We start from the raw sequence: 24110 nt of genomic DNA on the forward strand, positions 1-24110 counted from the left end.
TTTTTCTTTATCTTATCGTCCCTCGTCCCTGTCTTCATACACTTGTTCTCTCTCATCTTCTTCCTCATCTTTTCTTCGTTCTCTTTTCCAACGTAGTTTGTCTTTGATCTCTTTTTTTCCCTTTTTTTCCTTGTCTCTGTCCTCTTCTTCCTCTTCCTGTTTGTCTTTGACCTCTTCTTTCACCTCATCTTTAGTCTTGTCCTTCTCTTTCTCCTCATCTTTGTCTTCTATCTTTCCTTCCACCTCATTTTTGTCATTGATCTCGTCTCGTCTTCGATCTTTTCTTCCTTATCTGTGTCCTCTTATTCCTCGTCGTCTTTGTCTTCACCCTCTTTTTCCAATTTTGCTTCTGTCTCTGATCTTATCTTTCTCTTCATTTGATGTATTTGATCTCTTCTTCCTCCGTTTTGTTGTTTCATCTCATCCTCCTCTTTTTTGCCTTTGATCTCTTCTTCAAATCCATTGATCTCTCTGTTCTCCTTATATTTAACTTCTTCTTCCTCCTCTATCTCGCCGGTCTCTTCTTCCTCCTCATCTTTATCTCTGTTCTTTTTCTCCATCCTCATCTTTCTCTTTGATCTCTTCTTCCTCTTCACCTTGGATTTTAATCTCATTTTCCTATTCTTCTTTATATTTTTCCTTTTCTTTCTATTCTTTATGTCTATGATTTATTTACCTCCTCATCTCTGTCTGCTTTCTTGATATTTTCTTCTTCTTCTTCTTATCTTAATTAATCGTCTCAGTCCAATCATTCTCTTCCTCCTCTAGTCTTTGTCCTCTTCTAGTTGCCTCTGTCTTCATCCCTTTCTTCACCTTATTTTATTTATTTACGTATTTGTCTTGATATAGTTTTAGTTCAACTATTGTCTCAACTACAAACTTCTTTATGTCTCATTAAATCATCATCTTGGGGGGAAAAACCGAGGACATCTTTGATAAAATCTTCTTTTATTTGAACTTCTTTTTTTTCCTCTCAGGGTCCGTTCGTGCACATCGCCAGTCTCTGCGCTGCTTTACTGAGCAAGTTCATGTCGCTGTTCGGAGGAATCTATGAGGTAACATCTGCTCTTAATTCATCTTTTTATGTTGCTTACTCTTGTTGCTGGCCACTGAAAATCAAATAAAAACGTCATAAAACTGATGGTTTATAAAGTTTATCAACATTTTTGACTGTGTCAGACTGAACAATATCTTGATAGGAATATATTTTGAACAATAAACTTTATTTATTTATAGAATAGAATAGAAAACGTTTATTCATCCCCAGAGGGGAAACACACTTTTACAACAGCAGCAGCAGCACAATGAAAATAAAGTGCAAGGAAAAAAAGAAATAATAAAAGAGATAATAAAATAAAATAAAACGATCTTAAAAATAAACAAATTATTTACAATATTAGAAAATTAACACTATTAACAGAATAAAATAAAATAAAATAAAATAAAATAAAATAAAATAAAATAAAATAAAATAAAATAAAATAGAAATAAAATAAAATAAAATAAAATAAAATAGAAATAGAAATAAAATAAAATAAAAATAAAAAAAATATTTTGCAATTTCATATTTGTTGTATATATATTTTTCATTACATTTAAAAAAAAAAAAGTAAATACATTTCTTTCTAAATGATTTCATCGATTGATACTGTGACCCTTTTTTTGACACATTTTCTTTTCTCAAAAACATGCTTAAAAAGTTAGTGTCATAAAGTAGAATTAAAACTTGTAACAAAGGTTTGACTCACACCAGGCGACAACAGTTTCTTCTTCATGAAAGTTTGATGACAACAGCAGATGTTTTATCAAGCTGAGCTGCACAGTCCTGTGAGGAGGAAGACAAGAAACTGATGAGGGAAAGAGAGCGAGAGAGAGCGAGAGAGAGAGAGAGAGAGGATGAGAGCGACAAGTAATTCCTGACAAGGCCGTCAACGTTTGACGTCCGACTGTCGGCTCAGACGGAATGTTGCTGCGATTCATTTTCATTTTGTCCTTAAAGTTGTTTATTCAAAAGGAAACAAAAACGCACACCAACGTTTTCTCCGCGAGATAAGTCGACAAACGTTGTTCCATAAATGTTTAATAACCTTCATGTCGGTCAAGAAAAACGAAAGCGTAAAAACAAACTTGACAGATATCGGCGACAGAGATTGGAATTATTCAGCAGATGGAGAAGAAAAAGGAAATATGTTGAGGAGAATCTTCATCTTCTCTTCTAGTTTCTCTTCCATCTTCCTCCTCCCGGTGGGAACACAAGTCATTAAGGTTGAAGGGAGCCGGAGAAAATCTCTCTTTTTTTCCCTGAGATTCGTCTCTCTCGGGGTGTTGGATTGACGCTGTGAGACGGTTTCGAGGCTGCGATATAGAGAATGATTCAGATTGTATGACAGTGTTAGTCTTCATTTTTCCCGCCGCGGTACTGTGTTTGTAAATCGGTGACACATGGAAGCTGACAATACGTAAACTTTTAAGTTTGTTAGAGCTAATGCCTACATTTTAAACTAACAAAGCGATTTTCTTATTGAGGTTTAATTAATATTATATTTGTGATCCATCAACTATTGATATATTTGCTACATTAACCTTTATTAGTAATATTTAAAATGTATTTTTTCTTGTATTTTATTTTAATATTGTTTAAAATTAATAGCATTATCAGAATCACTGTAACGCTCTATATGGTACGGTTTTAAATCTTACTTTTTTTAAATAATTTCAAAATAATAAACAGCAATTTGATAATAATTTAACAGTATTATTGCTTTTGTTATTAGTTTAATATCTCTATTGTTGTTTTTTACTATTATCATTGTAATTCTTATTAATATTTATATATTTTTTTTATTAATGAGCTACTATGAAAAAGCTTTTTTTCTACAGAAAGGGCAGTTGTTGTATCATTTTAATTATTAGAACGTTATTAAAGAAACAGAAATTAATAGTAATATATTTTTTTAATGTATAGTATAATTATTTGTCTTTGTTTCTATACAGGCTTTAATTGTCATCATCATAACTATAATTGTATATAATTTAATACATTTTAATTCCGTTTTAATTTAAATAAATATAAATATGTTTTTTATATCAATAGCATTAACCTTATTCATTTTTTTTAGTTAGTATTAATCCTTCTTGTCTACATTAAAGGCAGTTATTTTGTAGTCATTTATTGTATTGTAATAACGTTGAGTTGTGTGAAAAGAAAATTGTTGTTTAGTTTGAACTGATCAGTGAACAAATGTGAAATGACAACTCTTTCTCTGATGTCGTGCTGCTGAAGGAAGTCACTCTAATAGGGGTGAAGGTGAGTTTGTGTATTTGTTGTGCATCACTCATCGTGATCCTGTTGTACTTCCGTCCTCCTCCTCCTCCTCCTCCTCTTCTTCACCGCTCCAACATCCTCATCCAGAGATCGAAGGAGAACAAGACGTTCCCGAGTCTTTTTTAAATGTTCCCCAAATGCATTTCCGTCGTCACGCCCCTGCCTTCGAGTTGTCATCGTTTTATATTCCACCGCATTGTTGTGACGGTGAAGTCACCGAGGAATACACACAGTTCATGTCATCATTTCTGTTGCTGTAATCGTATTATTTTTATCCTCATTTTAACTTTTTTCTTCAGAACGAGTCCAGAAACATTGAGATGCTGGCGGCCGCCTGTGCTGTGGGAGTGGGGTGCTGTTTTGCTGCCCCCATCGGAGGTGAGTTTCAAAACGCGTCGACACAAATCATCACGTATTTAACATCTTTGATATAAATAAATCAAGTTATACTGCTTTATTTAGAAAAAAAAACAACCTGTAATATTTTCTGTTTAAATGTATCTTTTCCTATTTGTATGAGCATTTAAATATACATACAATTTCGATTTTAATAAAATGTATACTTCATTTCTTATATATAAACTATTATAAAATAAATATATTTATTTATAAAATACATTTAAATGGCTTTTAAGGAGATAAGATTAATTGATAAAAACAAGTAGATGTTTCATGATGGTTTCAGCGAGTTAGAATTAGCACTTTGGCAGTAGAGATTTCAACCACAGGCAGGAAACGAGTGATAAAAGTAAACTTGCTCTGGTCATTTTTACAAAATAAAAAGAGTATCTGCAGATTTTAAATGGCTTTTTAATTCATAAAATTATTTTGTAATCGTTGCACTCACGACACTATGTCTCGCTTCTCTTTATGAACTTAATCCTGATCTTTGAAACGCCTGTTTTTAACTGACAGCTGGAATATCGCAGGAAAGTGGTGCGTTGGTTCGTTTCCTTTACTTTCGGAAGTCGGATTTAATCGGCTGGATCTTCACAAACATCTTTTCTGTGACCGTGTAGTGTCAATAGTTCTAAATGTTTCAACTTTAAACCGATACAATTGAAAAGTCAAAGCACATCGAAGGCAAAGGTTTTATTGTACAAGAAAAATCAAGTACAAGTGGAAACTTTAAGTCTCGTACTCTGAGTTCAGTCGTGGCTGAAAGATGACGTTCAAAATGAAGTGTGTGTTTCCAGGCGTGTTGTTCAGCATCGAAGTAACGTCCACGTTCTTCGCTGTGAGAAACTACTGGCGAGGATTCTTCGCAGCAACCTTCAGTGCCTTCATCTTCAGAGTTCTTGCTGTGTGGAATAAAGACGAAGGTGAACCTTGTGTTGGAGAGTTTGTTTATTACTTGAAAATGTATTTCATATTACTTTAATCTTGTATTAAATTATTTTCCTGTGACTTTAATCTCACAATAAAGTATTTTCTATGACATTAATCTCATAATAAATGTATTTTATACCGCTTTAATCTCATAATAAATGTATTTTATACCATTTTAATCTCGTAATAATGTATTTCATACCACTTTAATCTTGTAATAATGTATTTTATACCACTTTAATCTCATAATAAATGTATTTTATACCACTTTAATCTCATAATAAATGTATTTTATACCATTTTAATCTCGTAATAATGTATTTCATACCACTTTAATCTTGTAATAATGTATTTTATACCACTTTAATCTCATAATAAATGTATTTTATACCACTTTAATCTCATAATAAATGTATTTTATACCATTTTAATCTCGTAATAATGTATTTCATACCACTTTAATCTTGTAATAATGTATTTTATACCACTTTAATCTCATAATAAATGTATTTTATACCACTTTAATCTCATAATAAATGTATTTTATACCATTTTAATCTCGTAATAATGTATTTCATACCACTTTAATCTTGTAATAATGTATTTTATACCACTTTAATCTCATAATAAATGTATTTCATACCACTTTAATCTTGTAATAATGTATTATATACCACTTTAATCTCATAATAAATGTATTTTATACCACTTTAATCTCATAATAATGTATTTTATACCACTTTAATCTCGTAATAATGTATTTTATTTTGACTGTAATCCCTTCTTTTAACAGAAACCATCACCGCACTTTTCAAAACGCGCTTCCGCCTCGACTTCCCATTCGACCTCCAGGAGCTTCCTGCCTTCGCTGTCATCGGGTAACTATTGGAGAGAAAGTGTTTTACGAAACGACTGGTTTGTTTCTTAAGATCACTGACATAAAGAGATAAAGGATTATTGTGCAAAATCAGAGATAAATTATACATTAAAAAACGAAAATATTTGCCAATTTTGTTTCTGAAACAATTGATTTGAAGTATTGAAGGAGTGAGGAAGGAAGTATATTTTAACAAATAGTTAGACTGACTGTAGTCACACTGGAGTCCTCACAATGGTGTCCTAACACTGGTTGGTGTCCTCACACTGGTTGGTGTCCCCACACTGGTTGGTGTCCCCACACTGGTTGGTGTCCCCACACTGGTTGGTGTCCCCACACTGGTTGGTGTCCTCACACTGGTTGGTGTCCCCACACTGGTTGGTGTCCTCACACTGGTTGGTGTCCCCACACTGATGTCCTCACACTGGTGTCCCCACACTGGTGTCCTCAGACTAGTGTCCTCACACTGGTGTCCTCACACAGGTGTCCCCACACTGGTGTCCTCAGACTAGTGTCCTCACACTGGTGTCCTCACACAGGTGTCCCCACACTGGTGTCCTCAGACTAGTGTCCTCACACTGGTGTCCTCACACAGGTGTCCCCACACTGGTGTCCTCAGACTAGTGTCCTCACACTGGTGTCCTCACACAGGTGTCCCCACACTGGTGTCCTCAGACTAGTGTCCTCACACTGGTGTCCTCACACAGGTGTCCCCACACTGGTGTCCTCAGACTAGTGTCCTCAGACTGGTGTCCTCACACTGGTGTCCTCACACTGGTGTCCTCACACTGGTTGGTGTCCTCACACTGGTGTCCTCAGACTGGTGTCCTCACACTGGTGTCCTCACACTGGTTGGTGTCTCCACACTGATGTCCTCACACTGGTATCCTCAGACTGGTGTCCTCACACTGGTGTCCTCACACTGGTTGGTGTCCCCACACTGATGTCCTCAGACTGGTGTCCTCAGACTGGTGTCCTCACACTGATGTCCTCACACTGGTTGGTGTCCCCACACTGGTTGGTGTCTCCACACTGATGTCCCCACACTGATGTCCCCACACTGATGTCCTCACACTGATGTCCCCACACTGATGTCCTCACACTGGTGTCCTCACACTGATGTCCTCACACTGATGTCCTCACACTGGTGTCCTCACACTGGTGTCCCCACACTGATGTCCTCACACTGATGTCCCCACACTGATGTCCTCACACTGGTGTCCCCACACTGGTGTCCTCACACTGATGTCCTCACACTGGTGTCCTCACACTGGTGTCCTCACACCTCCTGCATGAAACCACCGATGAAAGCGTGGCCTGTGGTGATGTTGATGAAGTCCCTGATGGAGAATTTTTTCACTCTCAACAGTTGTTGTTTTTCTTGTTGTGCCTTTGGCGAGGAACGCTTCCATGACTGAGGATGAGACCGACGGGCTCATGCCAAAGACGAGCGTAGAGCCGGGGTCATAAATAGTGAATGAAGCTGCGAGAGCTCTCCAAGAAACATAAAACAGTCTTCTTCTTTTTTTTCCAGTAGTTTCACTGCCGCTTGTTTCCTTAATGGCTGCTGCTTCACACTTGAAGCATCCTCGCCTCAGTCAACAGTGTGTGTCGGCGATAGCTCGTCTGCGGGGTTCGTTTTTTTTCAACCCGCACTAATCTGTGAAGCAACGAAAGTCAGTCGGCGTTTACGAGCTGGAAAGTGTGAAGGACACTCCTCACTTCAGGGCCTTTTGAGCGAAGCTTACAAGGAAACAAATGTGTTTGTGAGGATTTTTAGAAGCTGATTCTTCAACGAGACGATGAATAGACTTGATTTAAACTTTATCTTTTGGCTTTATTTGGTTTTCATGTGCATTGTTAGACTTTATGTTGTTCGTTTAAGACGTTTATAGATGTTTAGGAAAACGCATGATTGGTAACTACAGTGCTAATGGCTACAGGGTAAACTGGCTAAATGTAGCATCACTAATAATAATGTTTGCCTCAGATGGATTACATATTATTTTTGTGTATCGTCAAGAATATTGAGATGTGATACATTTCAGGGTCGAAGGTACAGTATGTAGTGATACTGTAGTAACAAGGATATATATGTGTAGTATTGTCGAGTACTTGACTCTGGTGTTGTAGAATTTATAGACTACATGACTGTTTATTACTACATGACGAAGTAATAAAACATTTAAAATAAAAGAAGGTTATACATTTCAAACACTGTTACAAAAATATATTAATAATACAATATATTTTCGATATATATTTTCCCTTATTATTATTATTTTTACTTTAAAAAAAACGAATTTTAAACGAATCTCACAATAAAGTATTTTCTATGACACTAATCTCCTAATAAACAATTTTTATACGACTTTTATATCGTTATAAAGTATTTTGTACGACTTAGATCTAATAATTAAGTATTTCGCATGACTTTAATCGCTTAATAAATGTATTTTCTACGACTTTAATCTTTTAATAAATGCATTTTATACGACTTTAATCTCGTTATAAATGATTTTCCTACGACTTAAGTCTCGTAATAAAGTATTTTACATGACTTTAATCTCGTAATATATGTATTTAATACGACTTTTATCTCGTTACAAAGTATTTTGTACGATTTTAATCTCGTAATAAAGTATTTTGCATGACATTAATCTCGTAATAAATGCATTTTAGACGACTTTAATCTCGGAATAAAGTATTTTGCATGACATTAATCTCGTAATAAATGCATTTTAGACAACTTTAATCTCGTAATAAGGTATTTTGTACGACTTTAATCTCGTAATAAATTATTTATAATAATAATAATAATAATATAATAAATGAATTTACTCTGGTATTAAACATATGTTATACTACTTTAGTCTCGTAGTAAAATAAAAATACTTGAGTGCAATTCATTGAAAAAATAAAAAATAAAACTCTAAAAAATGTTAGTGAACTTAAGCGCTAGCGTGTAGCTAGTTGGCTAGTTATCTCTTTTGAACTAGCATGTCGATAAATATGGTTTGTTAGCTTCACAACATCCTTCCGTTCTTCGTACATGTTTTCCTTTTCATTTATTTAACAATGTTTGGTGGAATAATTCATGCACACAATTCATTTCCAAGCATTCAACCCTGTCCTGGTCTGATATTTCCTGTCCACCCCCACACCCTCTTATCGCCCTAAAGTGGACATCCACTGTTCTTTTTCAACGAGTCTTATGTAAACCTCTTTCTCTCCCTCCCTCCCACTCGTATCCCGGGCTGACTGTTCCGCTGCCATGTCTTTGCTCTTGTTTGTTCTTCCTCTTAGACTCTATATGCTCTTTCACGTGACGAGAGTCTTGATCGTAATAGTGTTTCTCTGCAGGATTGCGAGCGGCTTCGGCGGAGCCTTGTTTGTTTACCTGAACCGACTGATCGTCCAGTTCATCAGGAAACAAAAGGCCATCAACAGATTCCTGATGAAGAAGTAAGTCACCAGTTTGTGGTATTATCAAGATTATCAAGAACCTGGCGAAACGTATCACGATACAGTGTCAACGATACGACGTATTTCTATACTGTAGTAACATGTATATATTTGTAGTATTGTCGAGTACTTGACTCTGGTTTTGCAGAATTTACAGACCACATGATTCTTGACGAAGTTGTAACTGATTTTATTTGTCTTGAAACCAAAATATGTCCAAACATCTGCTTTAAAAGCTGCTTAGAGTCGACTGTATCCTCTTGTCCTCAGTTATGTAGCTGTATCTGCAGAATGTGTAATGACTGCTGCCATCTAGTGACTGGAAGTTTAATTGCAACATTTGTATGTTGATTAAAAATTTAAAAAATCTAATTATTTTAAAGAATCTTTATTGAAATATAAAACATAAATTGGGTCACCTTGTTTTTAGGCCTTCTGGTCACCTTGTCCCAGAGACAACACAAGGGATACCTCGAACACATTTGTTTTTCAGGCCTTCGGGTCACCTTGAATCAGAGACAACACAAGGGATACCACAAACACATTTGTTTTCAGGCCTTCGGGTCACCTTGACCCAAAGACAACAGAAGGGATACCTCGAACACACTTGTTTTCAGGCCTTCAGGTCACCTTGACCCAGAGACAACACAAGGGATATATTGAACACATTTGTTTTCAAGCCTCCGGGTCACCTTGACCTAGAGACAACACGAGGGATACCACAATGACATTTGTTTTCAGGCCTTCGGGTCACCTTGAATCAGAGACAACACAAGGGATACCACAAACACATTTGTTTTCAGGCCTTCGGGTCACCTTGACCCAAAGACAACAGAAGGGATACCTCGAACACACTTGTTTTCAGGCCTTCAGGTCACCTTGACCCAGAGACAACACAAGGGATATATTGAACACATTTGTTTTCAAGCCTCCGGGTCACCTTGACCTAGAGACAACACGAGGGATACCACAATGACATTTGTTTTCAGGCCTTCAGGTCACCTTGACCCAGAGACGACACAAGGAATACCTCGAACACATTTGTTTTCAGGCCTTCGGGTCACCTTTATACAGAGACAACACAAGGGATACCTTGAACACATTTGTTTTCAAGCCTCCGGGTCACCTTGACCTAGAGACAACACGAGGGATACCACAATGACATTTGTTTTCAGGCCTTCAGGTCACCTTGACCCAGAGACGACACAAGGAATACCTCGAACACATTTGTTTTCAGGCCTTCGGGTCACCTTTAAACAGAGACAACACAAGGGATACCTTGAACACATTTGTTTTCAAGCCTCCGGGTCACCTTGACCTAGAGACAACACGAGGGATACCACAATGACATTTGTTTTCAGGCCTTCAGGTCACCTTGACCCAGAGACGACACAAGGAATACCTCGAACACATTTGTTTTCAGGCCTTCGGGTCACCTTTAAACAGAGACAACACAAGGGATACCTTGAACACTTTTGTTTTCAAGCCTCCGGGTCACCTTGACCTAGAGACAACACAAGGGATACCACAATGACATTTGTTTTCAGGCCTTCAGGTCACCTTGACCCAGAGACGACACAAGGAATACCTCGAACACATTTGTTTTCAGGCCTTCGGGTCACCTTTAAACAGAGACAACACAAGTGATACCTTAAACACATTTGTTTTCAAGCCTTCGGGTCACCTTGAGCCAGAGACAACACAAGGGATACCTCGAACACATTTGTTTTCAGGCCTTCGGGTCACCTTTAAACAGAGACGACACAAGGGATACCTTGAACACATTTGTTTTCAGGCCTTCGGGTCACCTTGACCCAGAGACGACACAAGACTTCAGTGTTTCCTCTCATTGTTGCTGTACTGACGTCTTTCTCTGTTGTGAGCGCAGACGTCTGCTGTATCCAGCGCTGGTCACTCTGCTCGTCTCCACCATGACGTTCCCTCCAGGCTTCGGGCAGTTTATGGCCGGGAAGGTGAGTCGACGACACGCCCTGTTGTGTTTAATGCACGGCCAGCGCTCCAGCCTCCTGGTTCTACTGCTGTAGCCTGACTTGTTATTAACCTTTCTAGATGAAATACACGAGTTTGCCCTGAAGCCAGCATTGTTCATGTACTTCTACCTCCTTCTCTTATCTCAAGCCACTGTAGTGTTTGTTTGTAGTGTAGTTTTTCAATACTTTAAATCAGAGGGACTAACAAGTTTAAAGTCATTATATTGAAGGACCAGGTACAGACAGTTAAAGTAAATAACATACAGTTTGAGTTGGACTTATTTTAACTTCTTTTTTTTAATACAAAACACATTTCAGACAGTAATGATCAATACAAGCTAAAATACAGTAGTTGTGTGAATGCTGAAGGCAGAGTTCCTCTTTTACTCTTCTGATCTAAACTTTGTATCGCATCTCCTACAAATTTTATCAGATTTGAACCATTCAAACTTTTTTATCAACTCGGCTCGTTCCCGAAATGCGGGCTGTGTTCTAGCTTTTCTTTTATCTCTTCAACTCTTTCTTTTAGTCCTCTTTTTCTACCCCTTTTTTTCCACCATTTACCTCAAATATTTAACTTATGTTTCAATTCCTTTCACTTTGAGCTTCAGGTACTTGAAACTACTCACACCTAGAATCTTCATTTAACTTTAAAAACACTTTGTCTACTTACTACTACTAATACTATTACTTCTTCTACTACCTCTACTACTTCCACTACTTCTTCTACTATGTATAGTTTTACCACTTATTCCATTCAACTTATACTACTTATTCTACTACTAATGCTACTTGTGCTTTTACTAATTATACTTCTACTACTACTTATTCTACTTCTACTACTAATTCTACTTCTTCTACGACTACTTCTAATCCTACTACTAATTCTTATACTTTTCTACTCCCACTACTAATACTTATTCTACTTCTAATACTACTTTTACTATTTCTACTCCTATTTCTACTTATACTACTAATTCTACTGCCTCTTCTACTCCCACTACTACTACTTCTTCTTCAAATTTTACTTTTTTCTTCTTCTTCCTTTTTTTCTTTAGTTTTTTCTTCTTCTCAACCTTTTTCAGTTCATTTGTTGAAATGACAGTTTTAACATCAGTCTTTCTTCTTTATGCCATCATTTCACCCGTTCTTCACTTATTTTCACTTTGAATACTAGTAAAAGACTTTCAAGTATTTAAGTTGACAGATTAAGAACTAATTAAGAAGAAAATCTTCTTTGTTTAAATGAGTACTTATTAGTGGCAACTCAGGCAAAACCAGACTATTTTTCAAAAGCTTTCCGGGGCCAAATAAAACACATGTGCTCTTGATGTTTTTCATGTTTTAACGTCAGATAAGTAAAAGTATGTCTGGTAAATGTGTTTGTTGGTTCCCGTTTTTCAACTCCACCTCCATCATGTGTGATTTAGTAAAGCCAGTGTTCAGTCCAGGCACCAGCGAGACGACCTCCTGCTTCTCCCTCCAAGAGCGAAGTCATCTTCGGGAGCTTTAAATCTCCTCACTCTGACAGGAATGCCTCCTCCGGGTGTGCCGGCTCTCAGAAGCCTTAAATCAGTCACGTCGCTCTGACACTCTTGGCGAACAAAATGCAACATAAATGATGATTTTTTTTTAAGTCACACTTGGATGTTATTCATGAACGTTTCAACGTCATGTGACCCTCCAGCTCACTCAGAAGGAGTCTCTGGTGACGCTGCTGGACAACCGGACCTGGGCCAAGCAAGGCATCGCCGAGGAGTTCAACTACATCGGACACTCGCAGGCCTGGCAACACCCGCAGGTCAACGTCTTCGTCACGCTGGTGCTCTTCATCGTGATGAAGGTGAGAAAATCTTTTTATTTTCCTACAAATTATTTTATCTTAACTTATCTTAAAGAAGGTTTTATGAATTCATCAGAGATTAAGATCCAAGTAGGTCGATCGATATGATGCTAGTGCAAAAACACATATTATTATCCATAATAATACCCGCCGGGAGTTTACCGCCAATAACCTTAAATACTTTATTCAGGGTTCTTAAAATCCACTGGCCAATGTTGGGGAGACTTGCTTCTATTTCTATTTTGTTAATTGAGTGTTTTGTGGACTTTTTGTGTGTGGTTTCTCTGTGAATTTAGACCATTTGTAGTCATTAACTTATACATTTGTTTTATCTTAACTATATAAAAGTACATTGGTCCCATATCGTGGTTTGTGTTCTTGCTGTATCTTGAATATTTAAAAATATATATATATATTTATTTTCCCTCTGAAATCAGACTCATAAACACAAACTTATTGCCCAAACTTTTTAATTTGTAATCTGCATTTTTTAATTTAGGTTTAAAATGTACATTTTTCATGTTTAATGTTGGACCAATCTACTTACTTAGTACTAATACTACAACTTCCACTACTTTTACATTACTTTTACTGCTAATTCCACTTATTATTTTACTACTTATTCTACTACTGATCCTACTACTGCTTTTGCTAATTATACTTCTACTACTACTTCTAGAACTTATTCTACTAGATTCTAGTGCCTCTCTTACTTCTTCTACTACTACTTCTTCTACTTCTACTAATTATACTACTAATTCTACATCTACTACTAATTATACTAGATATTCTACCTTTACTACTTCTACTACTACTTCTACCAATAACTCTACAAATTCTTCTACTAAATATTATAGATATATTATATGTATATTTTCTCACTCCCACTACTAGTACTTCTACTACTTCTACTACTTATTCTGCTTCAACTACTTCTACATACACCAATGTATCTGAACAAATTCCTAATTGGTTGAACTCTTCACTTGTAGTAGCCATAAAAAAAATTCTGATTCTGACAGATTTAAATATATGGTAACAAGCTGCAGTCACGAACAGTTAAGTTCATATTGATTTCAAACTGGTTATCTATTGGATCAGCAGAAAAAACTTCAACACAACCACAGAACTTAGTTGAAAACACTGATTATCGCACTCACCTTATTTATGGTGCCAACAAAACTGCCTTTCTACACACTGCTCTTTTTAGTGACAGCTGATTGGTCGATACAATACTGCGTTTACATTCTACGTCTATATCGTCAAAAGGGATCGACAGCTGTGATTGGTTGGCTGGGCGGCAAAGTACTGATGTAGGTTAGCAAGTCGAAATAAGTGTCCTGAATTTAAACGAGGGAGAAATTAAATGCTTACTTTTTTTCTGTGTACTTCACAGGTTAAAATGTACTTTGCTTTAAATCTTAATTTATACAAAACTCTTCTTTCTACTGAAGCGATAGAACGTAGCAGTCGCTGTCACGTCAAGATAAGAACGTTCCAAATAATTGTCTGAATACAAGTTATCTCTCTTTTCTCATTATGTTGCCGATGTCAGACGAAAAAGAAAAAGAAAGTTATCTTCCTTGAGGACTTTTTTAACTCGTGCCCTTTTATTAAAAAGAGCTGTTAGAAAAGTGCTGATGCTGACAAACTGGAAGCAACAAAATACGTCGTCATTACTAAGTCGGCTGTTCCTCGAACTGTCGGTCCGAACTCTGAGGTTTTCGTGTTGAGAAGACGATGAAATTGATAATCCTGTGACATTTATCAAAGATTCAGGGTTCGGTCTCATTGTAGTTAAAGTTCAGCTCATGTTTCACGATGATCTTCTAAATATTTTAAGCCTGAATGAATCGTAGCTCATGCAGAAATGAACAAAAGTAGCTTTTATCTCGGTGTATAGTGATATTAATGTACTTTCTGATTAAGATAAACGGTTTAACCTTAAAGATAACATATGGCTAAATAGTTAAGACTTACAGTTCCAATAATAATGTGTTTAATCTCATTTATTCACAGTGGAGTCATTTTGATTAATAACAATGAAATAGCATTAATCTATTTACATTTAGATTTTTGGAAAGAAAACAAAACAAAACAAGTATAAATTAAACACATATATTTGGTAATTTATTTTACTAAGCTACGGGAGGATGAAATTAAAATGATAATATTTACCGAAAACACAATATGATTTATTTATTTATTTCAATTTGTGTTCATTGTGTTTCCATCATTTCGCAGTAGTTGATGAGTATGAATTAAATCAAGTAATTCTATTTATGTATACAGTATGTTATTATTTGTGCATACAAAATAAAAATAAAAACTAAAACAAAAAAAACATACTCCTCTTTTTTTAACTATTCTTCATTTTGTTACATAAAATTTCCAAACATTTCAACTCAAATATACATATAAATACAAAATATAATAACACCTGTATCAGTAAACAATATATATATACTACATAAATATCTACTGTATGTAGATATTTACTAAAAACACATAACTTCATTGATATTCGTATGAAAATAAATGTTATATAACACAATATACGTGATATAATGTAGTATATACAGGTATATAGTACAGGCAAATATATTTATTTAACCATATAATGCACCTGGTTTCTCAGTTTTAGAATTTCTTTACACAAAATACACAACTTATCTCTGAGTCTGTGTGTTTGTGCTGATGGTTACGAGAATGTTTTCCCCACAGTTCCAAACGTTAAAGTGAGGATGGATTGCTGCTCAATGTAAGATCGGATTTATCTCAGAAAATCCAGCCCAGATTGTGTTTAATTTGACTACGAGTTCACACAAACAGATATCTCGGTACATGATCTTGAAAATTGACTGGTTGATGAATACGTCTCATTCTTCCAGGTCGTTGTTATCCAGTTGTTATTAAGTTGTTTATGTCTCTGGACTGGTTTGTTTTTGCTGATACAGTATGTTTTTCGTGTGCAACACTTCATCAACAAGTCCACTTCTGCACTCTCTCGCATAAAAGGTTCCTTCAGGAGAATGTTCTCTTGATTTGCTTTTATGTAACTGCGGGTTTATCAACGCTGCACTTTTCAGCCTCAAAACAAACGCTCTTATCTGGAAACACAAGTCTGAGGTTGTAAATTCAGCCTCGACCGCAGCAGCATAGAAGTGTTGTATCGTGATGAAGCTTCAACACTTTATACTTTCAGTCACTCTATCCAGTGAGAGGCTGATATTATTTACTTAATGTTTTGGCATTTTTTAGTTTATTTTTAAATGTATTTTTCTTTATTTTTACATTAAATAATCCTGTGATCGGTTAACTGAGAGAAAATGATTGAATGAATGAAACTCCTCCTTTATTTGACATTCAAATGTGTTATACTGTACATAGACCAGTTGTCTGTATAATCATACTTTATATTATAGTTTTACATCTAATTATTTGCTCTTATTTATTCTCAAATAATTCATATTTATATAATTAAGTACTGCTTAAAGCTCTGTTCTTGCTGAGTTGACTAAATTTAATTATCTTTGTTGGACTAACGTCTGTAAAAATAATTGATCTTTCTTCCAAATATATATAAGTATATTTCAAAATTTGGTTAATTTTATCATTTTGATCCTTAATTAACCTTTGTCAGTTTGAACTTTACAAACTTTTCCTCTCAATTTTCCCCTTTTTACTCGTCTCTATCCATTCTAACTCCACTCTTAGCGGCAACATATCGGTTTATAGTTAATATTTCCCAGATTATTTTGTACCATTATTGAGCCAAAGTTTTAGTTTTAATTTACCCATCTCTAACTGTGTGTATGACTTTTGGAGGCTCGATGTATCTTAATTATATCTTAATGGTCTTCTCCTTCATCCAACCCCCCCTCAATAATATTTTTCTTTTTTTTTATAAGCGCCTTCAGTGTAACGTTTACTGTAAGTCCTGTGCTGTCTCAAATCGTGCACTGCTTTACAGTACATTGTCAAATTTGCGCACTTCTCAAGTAAGTGCACTGTTACAGTGTAGTACTGTCTCAAATCAAACTCTGCTGCTACACACTAACAGGAAATGACTCGACAGCTTCTTCTTCTACTACTTTTTAACACTGATTGCAAACAGTTGAAACACTATCGTCAACATTTGACAGCACTTGTCACCAATTGAAACAAGTTATTAAATTGTGTTTCATTGTGTTATTACTGTCGTTGTGTTGTTTTGTGGTAAAATAAGTGTTTTCTCGAGACATTTACATCAGTATCTGCTCCGAAGACGCGTCGTCAGTGACGTAGCTTCAGTTTAGCTTCAGTTTATCTTCAGTTTAGATTCAGTTTAGCTTCAGTGATGTGGGTTCAGTTTAGCTTCAGTTTAGCTTCAGTTTAGCTTCAGTTTAGCTTCAGTTTAGATTCAGTTTAGCTTCAGTGACGTGGGTTCAGTTTAGCTTCAGTTTAGCTTCAGTTTATCTTCATTTTAGATTCAGTTTATCTTCAGTTTATCTTCAGTTTATCTTCAGTTTATCTTCAGTTTAGCTTCAGTTTAGCTTCAGTTTAGCTTCAGTTTATCTTCAGTTTATGTTCAGTTTAGCTTCAGTTTAGCTTCAGTTTAGCTTCAGTTTATCTTCAGTTTATGTTCAGTTTATGTTCAGTTTAGCTTCAGTTTATCTTCAGTGACGTGGCTTCAGTTTAGCTTCATCTACGTCACTAAGATGGAGAACGTTGAGTGTATAGTGTGTCCATCGATCCACACTCTGGCCAATTAAGTGCTCATTATGCACTACATTTTCGCACACCCTTCATCGTGACGCACTTGTGCACTCAAAATACTCTGTGTAAGTGCAGAAGTGTGTGATTTGGGACACACCCTTGTTATTTTTTACCTACTTATCGTCTCTTAAAACCCGTCATCTTCACACGTAGTTCACAATATCAACATGAATATTTCACTTTTATTTAAACCATCTGACATCAATGCTGATGCTTTTCTTTCTTATGCTAAAACATACGACACAAAGTTAACTTTGTGAATGTTTCTAAATGTTCACTGTACTGTAGCTTCCAGAATGTAAAAGATTGAATATTCATCGATGCTATTTCTCGTTGTTATGTAACACATGATTGTGTGTCGGTCTGTAGTGCGATAATGGCCAGAATATGATTGACTATGATGACTTCACAGACTCACACACACTTTAATAATCCAACTACACAATTCTCATGGAGCTGTTGTCATCCATCAGTGTATGTGGAGACAATATACGCTCTCGCTATAATGGTCGTGTATAATTGCAGCTTTTCTCTTTCTGCTCCAGTAATGAACGGTTGTTTTTATTCCACACGGCAGCCATCTTGTCTCGTCGCTATGGTCGGAGATCCAGCTTTCGATTCCATCTCCCGAACTTCGGAAAAGTGCGGCGACAGATTTTGTCCTCGAGTCAGCAGATGAAAACCCACAGTGTGTGTTTCTCCGCACAATATAGTTGTGTTGTTCTAGTGGAGGTTTCTGAGGACACACATCATTAGGACATAATTGCTACTACAGGTGTGTGTCTCTGGCCATATGCGCCGCTTGCTCATCTGGATGTGTGTGTGTGTGTGTGTGTGTGTGTGTGTGTGTGTGTGTGTGTGTGTGTGTGTGTGTGTGTGTGTGTGTGTGTGTGTGTGTGTGTGTGTGTGTGAGTGTGAGTGTGAGTGTGAGAGTGTGTGTGTGTGGAGGCAGCGAGCTGGATTGTAATTGGAGTGGGAATAGAGGGAGGGCCCCCGAGGCTCTCCCAGGGGCCCTCAGGGCAACAGACTGTCCTCTGTAAAGTGACACAGTCGCAGGTACATTTGGTTCCCTCATGACTGACAAATTGATTCATGTATTTTTATCGGGGCCTGGAACCTGCGTCACGGCTGGAGCCGTCGACCTCGGCATCCTTCAGCGGCTCGTGCAACTTTGCTTTAGTTCTTCTTGAATACGACACTTTCCCATATTTGAAGTTTTTCGACTGTTGACACAATCTGTAGAATAATGTCAGTGTTTGCTTTTTAACATCACATGTACACAACACATCGATGAAAGGATTACTTTACTTTTTCTACAACATGTGTGTCAAATTTTGAAGGCTCGAGAAAAGAGGAAAAACATGGTCTCAGGGTCAAGTTGACTCAATGGTCGGGAAAACAATTGCGTTCGTGGTATCCCTTGTGTTGTCTCTGGAACGAGATGAACGACCTTCCTTTTGTTATTTTTTAAATGACAAATATATAATAGTTCCTAAAGTATCACAGTATATCACAATAGTTTGGATCGTGATAATTATCGTATCGCCATATTCTTGGCAATACACAACTATAGCTACTAGTCCTTTTTTTTAACTGCTCCGTATAAATAAATACTTTGTTTACTTCATGTTTTATTAGTTATTACCTGAATTCCCCTCAAAGTTTCCAGTGAATGTTGACCGATCAAGACGCTTGTTTTAGTCCAATTTTACTTAAAAAAACGGTAAACTAATAAAAATGAGTGAAACACAAACTGTATTTTGGACCAGCTTGTTGCTGATTCAGCGTTTAGGTGAAATAACGCACAATATATATTTGTGTATCTGATTAGAATCTTAAAAAGAAAAACAATTATCAAAATATGGATTTGGATGCATTTGGATGAGAGGAATACAACGAATGCTAAAATAAATGTGCATGTTATGTCAGGGTGGTTAAAATAAATAAATAAAATGATGCCTGGGTCACAATAAAAAGAACATTATGAATTTAAATAAGTTATAAATGAGGTTTAAATGCATGTTTAAGACTTTCACAAAATATTCATACAGTATTGAAAAAAAAGTTGAACATACATGTATCAAGTATGGAGGTCTTTTGGTCCTTTATACATAAATCAATATCGTCACAATAATAATAATAATAATAATCTCTATTTATATAGCGCCTTTCTAGACCAGGTGAATTTAATGATCTTAATTTATTCAAACACAACTGACCAAAGGAAACTTTACCATTTAAATCATTTAAACAATTCAACTAATATTCTGACCTTTAGTTTGTTTCTGCTGAATAACAATTTGTTCAATCTAAGTTGCGTAAATAACCTTTAGATGTCAAATTAGAAATAAAGCGGCTTTAAAAACAACAGCCAATGAGCCGCGATGATTTAAGGACTAAAATCCCTTCTCTGGCTGAATGAATCACTTTTAACAAACAAACCTTTCTTTCTCAATATCCTTTTCTATTACGGGAACCATTTTCTCATTCAGCTGGAGGTCAGAGAGCCTTGTAAATGGGAAGGAAGGTCCCTCTGCGAGGCGTACACTTAGTAGATTACATTAGATTGGATTAGATGAAAAATTAATGATTCCTCGGCGAGGAAGTGAGTCATTCCTACTGCGAAGAATTTGATCTAGCTTTAGCTCCCAGGATATAAATAGGGTTCGAGCAAATAAAGGGGTTTTGGAGGTAGGAGTGAGAGGAGAATTCCTTTTAAATACAGCCTTTACGTAATCGCAAAAATCAACCGAGTGTTCCGAAAACAAGTCACGCAAACTGTCCAGAAGGGTTTGTCCTTGTGTGCCTTACTGTACTGGATTTAGTGTTTCTTTTGCTGACTCTCTGTTTATTCTGCCAGGTTAATAGTTTGATAAAGTTTCTAAAGTAGTCGCAAGATTTAATAATGTTCGACTTTCCTTTCCTTTAAGAAACATCTTAAGACGTTTTTATTTGTTCAGGCTTTTCCTTGATTTTCTGGAACTCCTGTTGTGTTATCAGTATTGTCTTGATCTTTAAAATATATACTGTATTGAGTATTGTTCTGATTGTTTAAGCGCTTTGTGACCCTGGTCTGGAAAAGCGCTATACAAATAAAAATGACTTACTTACTTACTTACTTTTGAGGTGAAGGTGCCAACAGTTTGCTTTGAATAATTATCAGGTTAGGTTTTACTTAAAGAGTAGAATTCAGATCTGGTTTAAAGTTGCACGTTTTACTTGTACAAAAAAAGAACACCATAACATGTCTATCTGAATAGTCTCTGAAGCACAGAGCTGTTAGTTCGCTGTTATATCTTTGCTATATCTCTGCTTACTTTAAATGCATCAAACCAGCTCATACCTCTGCCAAATGCCTTTTTTCACCTGTTAAATTAATTTTATTAAGTGCGTAATACAGTAAAATTAAAAAAATATATTTACATTGAAAAAATTGAGTTGCCTTACATTGGGACACAAACCTATGACCTTGGGGTATTTCTAGTTTTGCCATTTAGTGCCGGGGTTCCAACCCTTTTTTCCACCACAGACTAGTTTAATGTTCACATCATATGCATACTTGCCTTCAGATAAAAATAAATAAATAAATAATATAAATTTTAACTAGTTTATAGGTTTATCTTTTGAGTAAACTTGACTGGAACAAGCGTCACAAACTAATGTTACTCCAGAAGAAATACTACCTTTATTCAAAACTACTACAAAAACTTTCAGGCAGTAATAATGCAATTATTATTATTATAAATAATATTTTCTTCCAAACTAATAATGAAAACAACAGTCTTCTCTCTTTTTTAAATAAACAAACGTGACGCAACATTTACATCATCACCCAGTTTGAGTTCTTTACGAAAAGCTTGAAACTGAACAGACTCTCGTGCCTTTCAATCATCTCCTTGGCAACCTCCGGGCTCAGAAGAGGATGATTTAATGCTCCGAACTTCCCCGGCCGTCACACACGTGGAGCGCCTGTTGCCATGGTTTAAAACCCTGCCAGCAGATCCACCTGTGGGTGTCGGATGTTGGAGTGGATCCATGTGAGTCCACGTGGAAGATGCTTTTTAATGACTCCATGTACACACACCTGCCTCGGCGCGTCGATTAGCGTCGTGGTATTACGTGATCGTCCTCACACGTCTTGCATAAGGAGAGGACGCTCTGTGTTTTGAACACAAGTGCTGCAGCATCTGGTGATGAGAGGGACGGATGCAGACTGTCCTCCCTGCTGAGAGACGACTTATGTAAACGTGCTCTCGCTCCCTCCTCTTTTTACTGCAGATACTATTTGGATGATTTCTTAATGTGTGCCGCAGGTTTTTAGATGTGACTAGAGATGGAAACGTTGGTTGATTTATGTCTTAAAATCCTCGGATGAGTTAAGATTTTGTCTCCACTTCAATCCCAGTCTACACTCTTATGCTTAAAAACACGACATTTTTAACAACCGACAACTTTTATCAAGATTAAAAACTAGTTTTAAACAGGAGATGGAATTATCATAAATATTTTTAAATTGTGCTGAACATTTGACCGACAACTGTGGCTCAAAGAAAACATTGTTTAATTTAATATTACAAAATTTATTTTCATGATAGTGTATCGATAGCGACAGCACCGCATTGTTTTTTTGGACTTTTTAAATTATATTTAATGTTTTCTTTGTAGTTTCTCTATATTTTTAATCAGTTGTTTATAAATTGAAATTGACAAATTTAACATCCAAATTTTCACAGTTTTTTTTAATTTTAGTGTTACAATTTAACTCCCGGCCACTAGATGGCAGCAGTCGTTATGTCCTCCAAAGCTTAAGGAAAAATTGAAAGTCTGCGAGATCCCCGCGATGACTGAGGACGAGAGGATACAAGCAGCTTTTAAAGCTGATGTTTGGACATATTTTGGTTTGAAAACAAATGGCAGTTACGACTGAGGACGAGAGGATACAGTGACTCCAGCAGCTTTTAAAGCTGATGTTTGAAAATATTTTGGTTTGAAAACAAATGAAAGCAGTTACGACTTCATCAAGAGTAATGTGGTCTGTATATTCTGCAACACCAAAGTACTTGACAATACTACATTTTCACAATATATTGTATCGTTGACCCTGATTCACAATATGTATAGTATTGTAAGATTATGCCTGTACACTTTCACAAATTTATATATTGAATACATTTTGTGAAAAGTCCTAACGGCAACATATTGTTGACCCGGGTCCTGAGTTGTTTTTTTTTTATTTTGTTCCCCTGAAACACAAATTATTATTAAAATCAATGCAACCAAATGCAACTGCCGTCTCCGACCCACTGCCATACATCAGTTTGGTGGTCACTTGTTGGTCACTAGGGTTGTCCAGTCACTTTGTGTATTAAAGAAAAATGTTAAATACTACTTTTTCCATCATATTAAAGCTTATTTCATTGTATTCTTCTGCCTCTAGAAGCAGTCAATAAAGATCTGCATCTGATAAACATTTTTCATATTTATCACTTTTAACTTCCTGTTTTGGATTCGCTGGTGTCTCTGCTCATGACGCGAGCGAGTGGGCGACGTGTGAACACCTACGCCCGTCTGTGTGGGTTGGCAGTGCCGGGCGTGGAGGCGGCGTAAGGTCGCGGGAGGAGATCCATTACTTAGTCTTGGCAGCCGCCCTTAATTACTGCTAACTATAGACGTTAAACAGGGACGGAGAGACACCGAGAGCAACCGCTGTAATTAAAAGTCTATTTCAAACCGTGAGATTATTAGAACGTCGAGAGCTCTGTAATGGCTCGGATAATATTTTGTCTGATCTGAAGACGTGGAGTTTAATATTCTCTCGAGGGCCCTTAGACTTAGTCGTCCTGACGTGAGTCAAATCCAGGAGATCTGGTACTTTCATCTGACAGGTACTGGGCGCTGGACGACATCTCGTTTCAAGTCGGTTCATGTGGTCCGTGGAATGGTTCTGAAAAAGTACTTCAACGTTGATATCATGTCTTATAAAGATGCCGGTGTTAAGATAAGATAAGAAATAATGGATTTTGTTTGGTGAAGTAGGAAATACATGTTGAAAGTTCAGATCGCATTCAATACCTTTCGGTAAAATACATTTTGTTCGGCTCTCAACCATGACTGGTACAAGATGTTGTGATATCCATGCAGTATAAATAAAGTATAATACAGGTATTTCCTATATGGTGTTGTAATAGAAACACTGAACAAATATTGCAGAATCTAAAAATAAGTACCCCATGCCCCCAAAATTTTAAGAAATGCATTTAATTTTGTTTACCCTCCTCTTTTCCCCTGGGATGATGCTGATGAATAATATACATTATAGCATTTTAAATTTGAAGGCTTATGGAATCAACAGAGTTTTAATAGTGTACAGTTAAAAAGTTGAGAATTGGATCACAGTTTTAAAAGTTTAAACACTGCTTTAATCTCTTAATAATTGGAATACATACAACTTTTAATCTTGTAATAAATATATTATATGACAATAATCTCGTAATAAATGTTATAAAAACAATTTAAATCTTG

General features: G+C 36.2%; 1 protein-coding gene across 3 annotated transcripts in view; it reads left to right on the plus strand.

The window, feature by feature from the left end:
* Positions 1-24110, plus strand: part of LOC148075002 (chloride channel protein 2-like) — a 146149-nt gene that overhangs the window by 69721 nt on the left and 52318 nt on the right. For all 3 annotated transcript variants that reach the window (XM_087795299.1, XM_087795300.1, XM_087795301.1), the window contains 7 exons: positions 978-1055; positions 3625-3703; positions 4522-4647; positions 5448-5532; positions 8895-8996; positions 10885-10969; positions 12675-12830. In XM_087795299.1, coding sequence (XP_087651425.1) covers positions 978-1055; positions 3625-3703; positions 4522-4647; positions 5448-5532; positions 8895-8996; positions 10885-10969; positions 12675-12830 — 711 coding nt within the window. The remainder of the gene's footprint in view (positions 1-977; positions 1056-3624; positions 3704-4521; positions 4648-5447; positions 5533-8894; positions 8997-10884; positions 10970-12674; positions 12831-24110) is intronic.

This window comes from Callionymus lyra, chromosome 7 (assembly GCF_982586985.1).
Source record: "Callionymus lyra chromosome 7, fCalLyr1.hap1.1, whole genome shotgun sequence".
NCBI classification, from domain to species: domain Eukaryota; kingdom Metazoa; phylum Chordata; class Actinopteri; order Syngnathiformes; family Callionymidae; genus Callionymus; species Callionymus lyra.